The 11,323-nt window shown below is 38.0% G+C and overlaps 1 protein-coding gene across 3 annotated transcripts; it reads right to left on the reverse strand.

The window, feature by feature from the left end:
• Positions 1 to 3,065: 3,065 nt before the first annotated feature.
• On the reverse strand, positions 3,066 to 4,859 carry LOC130181563 (uncharacterized). Of its 3 annotated transcripts, XM_056395871.1 has the most exons (4): positions 4,723 to 4,859; positions 3,790 to 3,964; positions 3,560 to 3,624; positions 3,066 to 3,388 (listed from the first exon to the last, which is right to left on the reverse strand). In XM_056395871.1, exons 1-4 carry the CDS (start codon positions 4,810 to 4,812, stop codon positions 3,074 to 3,076), a joined length of 645 nt encoding a protein of 214 aa, XP_056251846.1. In that variant the 5' UTR covers positions 4,813 to 4,859; the 3' UTR covers positions 3,066 to 3,073. The 3 variants fall into 3 exon arrangements, 1 of the variants encoding a protein (XP_056251846.1); XR_008829593.1 differs by lacking the exons at positions 3,066 to 3,388; positions 4,723 to 4,859 and having other exon boundaries at positions 3,598 to 3,681; positions 3,790 to 3,957; XR_008829592.1 differs by lacking the exons at positions 3,066 to 3,388; positions 3,560 to 3,624; positions 3,790 to 3,964 and adding an exon at positions 4,082 to 4,408.
• Between the last annotated feature and the right edge of the window lie 6,464 nt (positions 4,860 to 11,323).

Here is an 11,323-nt window from a genome sequence, read left to right on the forward strand (position 1 = left end):
TGCGTGCGCACGGTGCGAGAGGAGCAGCAGCATGGCAATAAATTAGCCTACACAGCAAAATCGAGTGTTAATTCAACTCCCACAGTGTTAATTTTAACATTTTCTGAGTTTATATAGTTCTCACGGATTTTGAGTCAAAATTACACTTTGAAAAGTGTTAATATTTTAACTCTTTAATAGTGTTAAAATTTGACACCCTTGGTGTTTTATGTCACCACATAAGTGCACTTTTAACTCGAAATTGTGTTATTCCCTTTCACTCTGAGTGTTAATTTTTAATTTACAGTGTTATTTTATGACACATTAAAGTGTGGTTTTAACACTAAAATTGTGTTATTCCCTTTCACTATGAGTGTTAAATTTAAGTGTTATTTTATGATACATTAAAAGTGCATTCTGTGTTTACCAAATCTGAAAATTATTGTAGTCACCTGCAAGGCTACAGAAAGTTATCATAAATTCAAATGTGTTGACGAGCAACAGTAATCAAGTAATAACATCATTCAAACATACATGTCGTTTTGTTTTGTTTTTATTATTCAAAAAAATAAATAACTTCCCAGCACCATAGGAATTAGCACAATAAGATCAGGCACAAGTTAAACATTTACAAATAAAATAATGGCACAATATATTGGCTCTCATCTCCACCATAAGCACTTTGTAAGTCAAAGAGCTTATAAATCACAAGACTATCTGCTTTAACAACATCTTTGTCATTACTTTCAAATACTTTGTAAGCATGAAAATGTTCATTGAAATGGTCAACCACAAGCTTATTTACAAGGAAACAGATAACACTGTCAACAACAAAAATTTTTTCTATTCTGCAAAACACAGGCATGTCATGTTGAATCTCACTGCAAATTATTAGTCCTGCCCTGTACTCTGTCCCACTGATTGTAACCCAGTTAGTTGCATGGATGTCTTGCGATACAGACTCAACATGCAAAGCTCGAGCCAACATATCTCCATAGTCCTCATTGTCCACATTAATAGATTTCATTGGTCCATACTCAATACATTTTGAATGTGATGTCTCCCAATGACATGCAATAGACATTTGATGTTTTTTTGCAAGAGATTTTGTTATGTTTTTGAAGGTTTTAAGGGTATTTTTGAAAATCCTATGTTTGGCCTCAAATCTCATGCTCCACATATGTATTAGTGGTCCAATTTTTCGGATACAAGATGGATAGTGTATCATAAAGTGATGTTTCGGGATCAGGTTTCTATCAGGATACAGCGCTTTGAACAACTCATGATGTTCCATTATCAAATGCTTGAGAAGTACAGTCATGCCAAGTGTAACAGATGGAGAAAATATAATGTTAATTATCTGCAGTAAAAGCAGCAGCAAAAACCAGTTTTGGTTTCCTTCTGGCACAATGTCACCAAAAAGCAGAGGAATGTTTCTTACTAGACAAAGAGTCTGAATGGAATTGAGCCCTATATTATTTCCACTACTGTCCAAGTTAACCCTTGTAGGTCGATTTTTGCGTTCAACATACCCATAGTCAAAGGCATAAATTCTAGACAACAGGTCAGGTTTCGACAAAACATTTTCTGAGAGATATTCAAACAGTAACTTCAGCTCAAACTGAGCCACGCCTTCAAGAATGTCATGCATAATGTCCAAAGAAAAATTATGACTAACATGAAAGAACTGTAGGCTGTTAAGACTCGAGTTTTTTTTTTTTAGACCAAACAGATAACTTCTGTGGGTCTGACTGCAACTCATTGCACTGCATTTCAAAAAGTTCTTTTCCACGCAAGATTATCTTGGGGTCATCCTCATTGTAAAGTATCTGGGCATCATCTTTTTCTATCAAACATAAACGACAAAAATAGCGTCCACTGAAAGACTCTGTAAATCCCAGAATTGCGTGCATGCCTAAGTTGTCCCCAGTTATCTGACATATGGTGCCATGGACTTTTTCAGCAGAAAATGGCAAATCAAGGCCACAACTCTCAAGTGTTTTGATGTCATTAATCAGTGGCTCAAGAATAGGATTAAAGCCATATTTTTTCAAATCTTCAGTGTGAAACAATGCAACCAAATGAATATTCATCAAGGCAGAGTTGAACTTTGGTGGCAGATTTCTGAGCACAAAATACAGAGCACCTATTTTGTGAACACCACGTTTTGAACCCAGTGGGTTAGCGGTCTCAAAGTCATCATAGAACAACTGAATTTGTAAAGAATTCTGGTGTTTGGAGAACAACGGATGCGTCTTAGAATAACTTCCATCACAAAAGTCTTCGTATCGGTCAGGTCTTGATATATAAGTTTCCCCAAGCAGTTTACAAATATCAGCATTTCGGCACATGAATTTTATTGTTTCCAAAATTGGTATGTAAACGAAGGTATCGTTCACTGGGACTTGATCATAAGTACCTGTTTGTTTATTTCGCCTTGTATCATATCGAATTCCTAGAAATTTTTCTACTGGCTCCACAACACCCCATTTCTTGTTGAAATAATTCAGTCTTTTACTTTCAGTATTGAAGTTAATAAATGGGTTTTCAAAAGTCTCAAGATATTTTTCCAATGTAGCTCTTACAGGATTATCTTTAGGCACAGCAGACAGTACTTGCTGCTTAACCTGAGAGTGCAGTCCACTAGCAAGTTCTTCCAAATCACCAACAACTGATGAAACAACACTATTTGCTATGCCACTTCCTTGTAGTTTAGCAATAATTGAAGCACAAATATTTTCTGTGTTCTCTTTGTTTCTTTGACCTGATCCATTGTCCTCAAAACACTCAGACTCTGGGTTTTGCATGACACTTGTTCCAGCAACTTCTGAGGTATCTTGGAGCATGTGTAAATTAGTTTGAAATGACGCTGGCATTGCTGCATCTCCACTTTGACTAGAATCCTTCTGATGAGAACTTATTAAATGTTTTTTAAAACCTGAATATGTTGAAAACTGACGCCTACAACGATCTTGTGCACAAACTAACTTAAACCTGGTGCTAGGATAAAAACTGTGATCAAGTCTTAGATGAGAGATCAAGGACTGGCAGGGATCATGCACAGCCTGACAAATGAAACACTTAAACATTTACCTCAGTTGAAGACTTTAGCACGAAACTCACGAAGTCTGGGAGACTCATTTATTGTTGCTACATCAATATTGTAGACTGTTGTTTGCACGAAGGTGAAGAGCTGGCCCAGGTGCTCATCGTATGACAGGTTGAACACGTAGTGGGATTTAAACAGTTCATCAAATGCACCCAAAGAGCTAGTGGCTTGGCATGGGATGAGCTGTTTGTCCACAACAATGTAGAAGGTGTCAATCCTGTTCCTGGTTCGACCAACAGCAAGGATGTATGGTTGTCTGCCATCTCTTCCGCGAAGGTGTTCATCCAAGCTGCAGCATGACTGAAAACAGAAAGATAACACCTTACACTGTCAGGTTTTAACTGCTCACTTGGATCTGTACACCAGAAACACGTCAGTTGTTAAACAAGCCACGACAAAGTGAGTGTGTGTGTGTGTGAGTGTCGAGTTAATACACATAAAATACTAGCTAATTGGATTAAAAAAAGATACCTTGTGAAAGTGCAACATTTTGTCCACTGCATCACTGGGGCTTATCTTGGTCCTCTTCCGTCCAGCTGTCGGTGGCAGGAGATGGAGAAGGAGCAGCAGAGAAGCTATATCACTGTCCCAGGCTATCAGGAGGAAATGGGGTGAAACAAGCCATATTAAGTTAGAACGCACAAAGTAACAAGTACTTCTTGTTAGGAATAAAAATCAATCAATCATATCAATTAGCTTACTGGTGTCATCGTTCTCTGTCAGTTTCTCAGCAGCTTTTAGAAGTCGGCACAGCTCAACTGACTGAGTTAGGTGTTTTGCCTCACTGATGACCTTGGGCCTGAATGTTGTGTCCCACTTCTCAAGCATCTTGGAGGCTGTTTCAGGTCCAAACAACAGAAGGAAGTCTTGATTCAGCTGTTGATCATATAAGCATGTAAATAAACAAGATTCAAAAAGGTCAGAGAATTGTACTTGCATTCAAGCAACAAAACAATGAAGTGTAAACAAATGAAATGGACAACTCACCAGCCCTTTGACATCTAAAAACCGTGGAAATGTTTTAAAGACATCTATGGTTCTCTCTGGGTCATGCACTAGGTCTTGGCGATATTGAAAGGTCCTCTTCATCTTCTGAAACACACTTGCTTCATCCTGAGAGTGAATGAGAAATGATATGGCTTCTCTGCAGGCATCTCCATCAAGCTGCTCAGGCAAAGTGGCGGCCAGTCTTCTGCGGTTCGGTCCTTGTGCTTGAGCCACTGTAGCTGTCTTAGCTGGTCTTTTTACTGTATTCCTGGACATAGTCTTAAGGCGCCATGCTAAATATCCAGTGCCTTTCTCCGCATCATAGAAGTGCTCCTGTTAAGATATTTATAAAACATCATTACAAAAGTCTTTTTTGTATCCTAATGACAATCTTTACAGCAAAGGGGAACTTTGTAGCAATAGTTGAAACTGTAACTCAAGTCTCAACTATTTTGTTAGACTTAGGTGGTGTCAATTATTTTTTACAAATACAAGAAGGTAGGAATGTCAACACTATTTTGATAAGTATCTGTGATCAGCCATCATTTGACCTAAAATCCCAAAACCACTGTCAATAAAATCGCTGTGTTTTCTGGATCTTTTTTTTTATTTTTATAAAACATACACACATACAACACACAACTTACATAGCCCTTTGGAGAAAAGGGATCCTTTAGTAAAGGGAAGAGTGTTGTAATTCCCAGGGCATACTTTTCCTTGTGTTTACGGGAAGGCATCCTCCTTTAGAAACAACACTTCAAGTCAGTCACCCACTTGCTACATTTTCAATGCAATCTATTTTGAAAATCCACTATAATATATCTTAATATAATGTTTTCAATCTAACAATTCACTTAACACTCACCCATGGCTTTCAGTCATATGGCTAGCCAATATGTTGACAAGCTGTCTCCGGGTGCGGTGAGTGAGCGACTTTTCTGCCTTGTACTCTTCAATGACATCCTCACCCCCAGGTTTGCAAAGCATTATATACCATCTATTCATGAGAGAAAATAAAGTTTTCTGTGTACAAATCCATCTTTCAGGATAACATAATTTTAACAATATACCACAAGATAAAGAGTAAAAGTTAAAATCACTGGATCAGGAGGGTTTTTACACACAAAAATGGATCAGCAATTTCAGCAAAACAAAAAATTCTAACCAATTGTTTAGCTGATAATGCAACTGCAATATGATATGGGAAAAAGCAATGTTGTTTCTTATCTGCCTTAGATTACTAAGTACAGAGCTATTAGCCAAACCTATTCATTCTAAATGTCACAAATACTCTGACGAGAAACTGATTTAGTATGACACTTTATGATGATCAACAATGTAAATTACATCTGCTGCCCTTCAGTACCTCTTTTGCAGCCTCCGACTCAGAAACCTCTGTGGTAGGCCTGGGTATGACTTGGCTGGATGTACGTCTGCCTATGGGAGTCCCATGTTCTATTCGACTGGTGTGGTCATTGTCAGATGAAGATGTGTTTGTATCCGTGAGGGAGGTTGATGTGGAATGATCTAAAGGAGAGAAGTCTAAAAGAAATAACAGAACTGTGACATGCCTGAAATGTAGCATTTGGTGCTTTCCCAGACACAGGTTAAAAATCATCATCAAATTAAACCTGATCCCACATTTCCAAACTGTTTTTGCAATTAGATACAGATCTTTCTTTAAAATATAATTTTTGATAATGTAATTTGTTATAGTAGCCAAGGCAGAGACATGACATCTCAAATTATATTTGTGAAGTAGAAAAACCCTGAACATTGATTACAACTAATTTTATACTGAGACATACCTTCCTCTGAAATTCCATCTTGTGTCGTTGGACTTGGACCAGGATCAGGATCAAGCTGTATCTCAAGAACGATGTTTTCCTCCAGTGTCTGAGCTGGGTAGTTAGGGTTAATGGTTTTCATGTGATCAGAATCAGGTTACAAAATATAACTACACTTTCAAATATGATAAGAAGAAAATACAGTTAGATTATAAAGCAACACTTAAATCTTTAAAACACAGCTATTGTCAAGACATGAAATAGTATATAGACTTATGCCAGAGGTTCTTTTACCTGATTGGTTGATGATCATGTTCCAATGAATAAAGTAAGACACTCCCCACTTTTTACTGATGATGACTAAACCAAAATCTGATTTAACCAATATCAATGATTTATGGATGACAGAGAAATGTATCTACCTGCATCAGGAATTCTGTCATGTACTGTCAGGCATAAATCCGGACTGGCCTCTATCAGTTCAGAAAAGATGTCTTCCTCGACTAATGTGTTGGTTTCATCGAAAGCATCAAGTTCGGTTGCATCAGGAAGCCCAAACTTGTATTTGACTGTAAGATAACGATGAAAACAGATGTAAAATTGATACCCAAATTGAAAACCAAAATAGCCATCCTAAATACATAAATCCTTGTGTTTATTTGTTGTGAAGGCAACTTTGAGATGGCTACTCACCTTGAGCAATGAAATCCAAAAAGGTGAACCCCGACAGCAATCGGATGTACTTCTTCGTATTCTGGTACTTCACCTTGAGCAACATTGCCACATCTTTAGACTCCACCTTGTAGAATATGTGGAGAAATGTGGCTGTTAAACAGACTTCATCAGGTTTTAATTTTTGAGACTGAGATGGACGCATTGTGGTCCCTGGCCTGTAGCAGTGTTTCAGCCGCCACTCTCGGTTTGGGCCCGCCAGTCTTTCACAGTAAAAAAAAAAAAAAAACTGCCGTCTCTCTGGCATGCAGTCGCACCACATGTGCACACACAGAAATGGGTGCATGGAGAGGTCACTCTTGGCCGCTAGAAAACGGTAAATGCGATATATCACGCTTATTGTAGTGTTGAAATTACAGCCGTGTGAATGTTGTCCCTGCCTGATTAAACGGAGACGCCACCACCCCTCCCCCACATTGTTGCACAGTTTTACATTCGACAAAAAACTCACCATCAACGTTAACATTAATCCACCTCACCTTAATACATTTAAAAACATTTATTTTATCGTAATACTTCATATTTGGCCGGATACGTTGCCACTGGATAACTTTTGTTTCAAGCAACCACTCCTTGCCAGCTAACGTGAATGAATTAATTTAACAGCCTGCCTCAACCAGTGTCGATAAAAACTCAGTTGTTTTACACCCCATGATTTTATCACGACTTCATACAGCGATTACCATCCGGTAGACGTAAATATATTAGGTTCTTACCTTCTTTAAGCCGTGTAACGTTCATCCACACAAGGTTTTTCTTTGCTGTCGAGTGAAAAAGGCGGGCTGCGCACGGCCAAACCGGATGTTGTGATCAACTCCGCCCGGAGTGAGTGCAACTCAGTCACAGGTGTAAACATTTAACTCGCTTAATTGACAACGCTCGCAGAGCGTTATTATCACTACAAGTGTTAAAACAACACCAAAATCAACACTCACCGACTCAAATTTATTAACACTGAAAAAACAACACTACAGATTTTGCTGTGTATATGAAATAAATGACGATAAAAGATTTCTCACTTTGCCCCGATGATCTGAATAAGTCCCTGCTGTTCGGTCTTGTCTGTCAGTGTCTACGACGTCATCAGTTATGAATTAGTTTTTCATGCTCTGCTTTCAAACTGTATTTTTGTTTCTCTAATTGAAATGTTCACATACCACAAAGGAGGGGAGAGAATATGTCTAGTTCACCAAGGAAACACAGCTCAGTAAATACTCACAAGATGTTATCTAACTCAGAGATTAACTTTTGAAAACTCACCATGGACCAAAACAATTTGACTGAATCTCAGATGGTGATATTAGTGCTGTCAGAGACTAAATGCCTGAAGCATCTGATGACGTGATAACTGATAGCAGTAACCTATAGAGGTAGTTGTTAACATTGGTTAGGTGTAGAAATCACCTCAAACATCTCTCTTTGTAGTCTACAATATTACTCATCAAAACTCATATGCTGTTAGGGGTACTGGAGGATTTAAAGTGTGATATGATGATATGATTTTGAGGGAGATGAAGCTCAACTTCAGCTTGGTCCGATTTGGGCGTGAGGAGGCGGAGCTCAGCTTCATCGGGCTCTGGCCAAGTTTTACCCCTGCACACACACGTAGGCAAGGCAAGGCAAGTTTAATTGTATAGCACATTTCAACAACAAGGCAATTCAAAGTGCTTTACATAGAGCATAAAAGGCATCAAGACAGAACATAAAAGCAACACAAGTTGCAAAAGACATTTAAATCCAATTAAAAAGTGTTGAATTTGGAAATAAAAAGAAGCTAAAAAGGAATAAGACAGATAAAACAGGAGAATAAAAGTTACAGTGTAAAATATTAACTCTCACATACACAGCCAGACCCACATAGACCCACACACATGCATGCATGCACCCACACACACACTCACACACAAACTAGTATCAAAGCTATCAAAGACACAAAGCTTATTCTTATTGGCTAATTAAATTCATTAACTCTTAACCTTGTTACTCTCAAGTATGAGAGCATCTATAAGTCGACCATAAATAAGCTCTCCTCCTGCAGGGTTGGTGTTACACTCCCATGCTTAGAAGTAGATTCAGAGGGAAGTGAAGTCTGTTTCCCCTCAACTTAACCTGGTCTGTAGTATTAGGCCAGTCTCTTTTGCTCATAGATTATTCTAATCATGCAAGTAAGACCATTTCACAAAAATAAAGACTGGCGAGTTAATTAAAAAAAAAAATATATATAAATAATATATATAAATATATATTATATAATTTTTTTGTTTTATTTGGAAATGTTGACAATTACAAAATACAGTGAGCATGTACTTAAACAAATATTTCCTACAATAAACAACAAATATCCTCTTTACCCACCTATCCACCCAACCAGAATCAACATGGGGTACACTCACCTAGAACAAAGAGAAACAAAATAATTAAGTAAATTGATTAACTAATGAGATAAAAAAATAAAAAAATAAAAAAAATAAAATTAACAAGGTCACTTTTTTGCCATACCCAATGTCCTTGTGTATATGCATGTAAATATCTGTATATGCACACAGGCTGGATGCACATGGTGTATTAAATACATAATAAATACAGTATGCATGCGTAATAAGCATCTATAAGGCAAATCAGCACTGTATATGTGTGTGTCTTCATGTCTTTCTATGATTGTGAGGACAATTTTGTTAAAAACCCATTTTTGTACACATATGTACACACATACTGTATATTGACAGACACACAAACACTCTCGGACCTTTGGATATTCACCTTATAAAAAAGTGTCTCAACCTGGCAAGACAAGGTTTCGGAGGCTCCATGGTAGACAGCTCTACTGCCACACACAACAATATACACATGCACATTGACACACACACACACACACACACACACACACACTCACATACATATACATATATTGTCAGAAACATACAAACACCATCTCCATGATTTGAATTAACCTTCAAAATAAAAGTCTCAACATTGTAAGAGGGCATTATTGGCTCTGTTGTAAAAACGCTTATACAATTCATACTAACAAACACCAAAGCACAGACATTTACAGACACACGCTATTTCCATGAAATGGATACACTTTCAAAATAAGAGTCTCAGAAAGGTAAGAGGTAGGTAATGAAAGTTCAATCTTAGAAGCTATCGTCTACATGGGGATATAGTGGTATAACTTTATTGCAGATCAACTTCTGTTAGGGCATGTGCGTGTGTATACATGTTGTGGGGACAAATTTGGGTTTGAAATGGTGTGAGGTTATTTTGGCCAGTCTTAACAGCTTCAAAAGGCTTTTTGAGGGACATTAGCAGTGACTGAGGTCAGTGTTAGGATACGTCTCTACGACATGAATGAAACTGAAAGTAACGTCCTTTGTACAGATTGAAACATGAACAGTCAAGTACATGCACCAAGCAGCAGGCACATTCAAAATTTCTCCAGGAATTTACTCGTTTTATCTACGATCACCTCGGAAGTGATGCTAAAGAGGAGCCTCGGGCAGATTGTGAGGATTCAGAATGCATACTGATTATTCTCCAATAATTTGGTTCAAAGTCTTTTGTGCCATTACAAGGGAATTACTTTTCTAAAAAGCAGCTCGATGTTGAATCCCTTCAGGAGCCTTCTTTTACCTCATGGAGAAGGTGGCTAAAAGCACCTCTGGTGATATGGTCAATTCAGCTGTTCCTCTAAGATACCAATTTGTTGAACATGTGCTTGACCCTGTGTTACATAGAAAGTTATATTACTGTCATGAATCCCTCCAACTCTTAGTTTGTTTTCACCTAGTTTTGTTTCTATCTCCTGCCTGCTCCCCATTGGATTTGTTTGCCTGATCATCTGGTTACCTGATTTGTGACTGTCTGAATTCAGTAAACTGAGCTTTCTTTGAGACTCTGCTGCCTCATTGTTGTGCTTTTGGGTTCACATCAGTCTGTATTCGTGATCCTCACAATTACGATCACAATAGCTTTTACCCTACTTGAGTCTGCCAAGGAAGATGTTCTGGTTATGACAGATTATTTCTCACAGTTAACCCAAACTTTAGCTACAAGAGATCAACATGCTACTTCAACAGCAAGTGTCCTTGTGACTGAGTGGTTCTACAAGTTTGGAGTACCTGCCTTCCTTCATTCTGACCAGGGAAGAAACTTTGAAAGTGTCCTGATACAGCAGCTATGCAACCTTTTTATAGCATTCAGAAGACACACACTGCTCTCTACCATCCTGAGGGCAAAGGCCATTGTGAGCACTTCAAAATTTGCTCTGCACCTTACCCATTGAAAAGAAGCAGCATTGGATTTAATCTGTTTCTACACAAAATAGTGTAACGTTGTCCTGTAAGATGTGATGTGGCTCTGGAGAGCTATCCATCAGTTTACTCGTGGTTCAGTGGATGATGGCTTGTTACTTTATGTATTTTCACTTCTCCAAGATAAATATATGCAGAGCATTTTTATGTACTAGACAGGGTTTGAGTCATCATGGTGTTAGGTGTTGACGTGAGTATGGATGTTAACTGTTATTTGTAGATTTTGTCTATTGTAAATATATTTATATGGCTCCCAGGATGAGGAGCTGCTGTTACAATGCAGTAGCTAACAGGAGTCTAAATAAACACAAACATCTGATACATTAGTATGATATTATAGAGACTATCAGTGTTCTGTCTGGACAAAAAAAGAGTCTGGCAGTTCTGTTAGAGGTAGAGGTACACTGTGATAATCA

The sequence above is a fragment of the Seriola aureovittata genome, chromosome 14, assembly GCF_021018895.1.
Source record: "Seriola aureovittata isolate HTS-2021-v1 ecotype China chromosome 14, ASM2101889v1, whole genome shotgun sequence".
NCBI classification, from domain to species: domain Eukaryota; kingdom Metazoa; phylum Chordata; class Actinopteri; order Carangiformes; family Carangidae; genus Seriola; species Seriola aureovittata.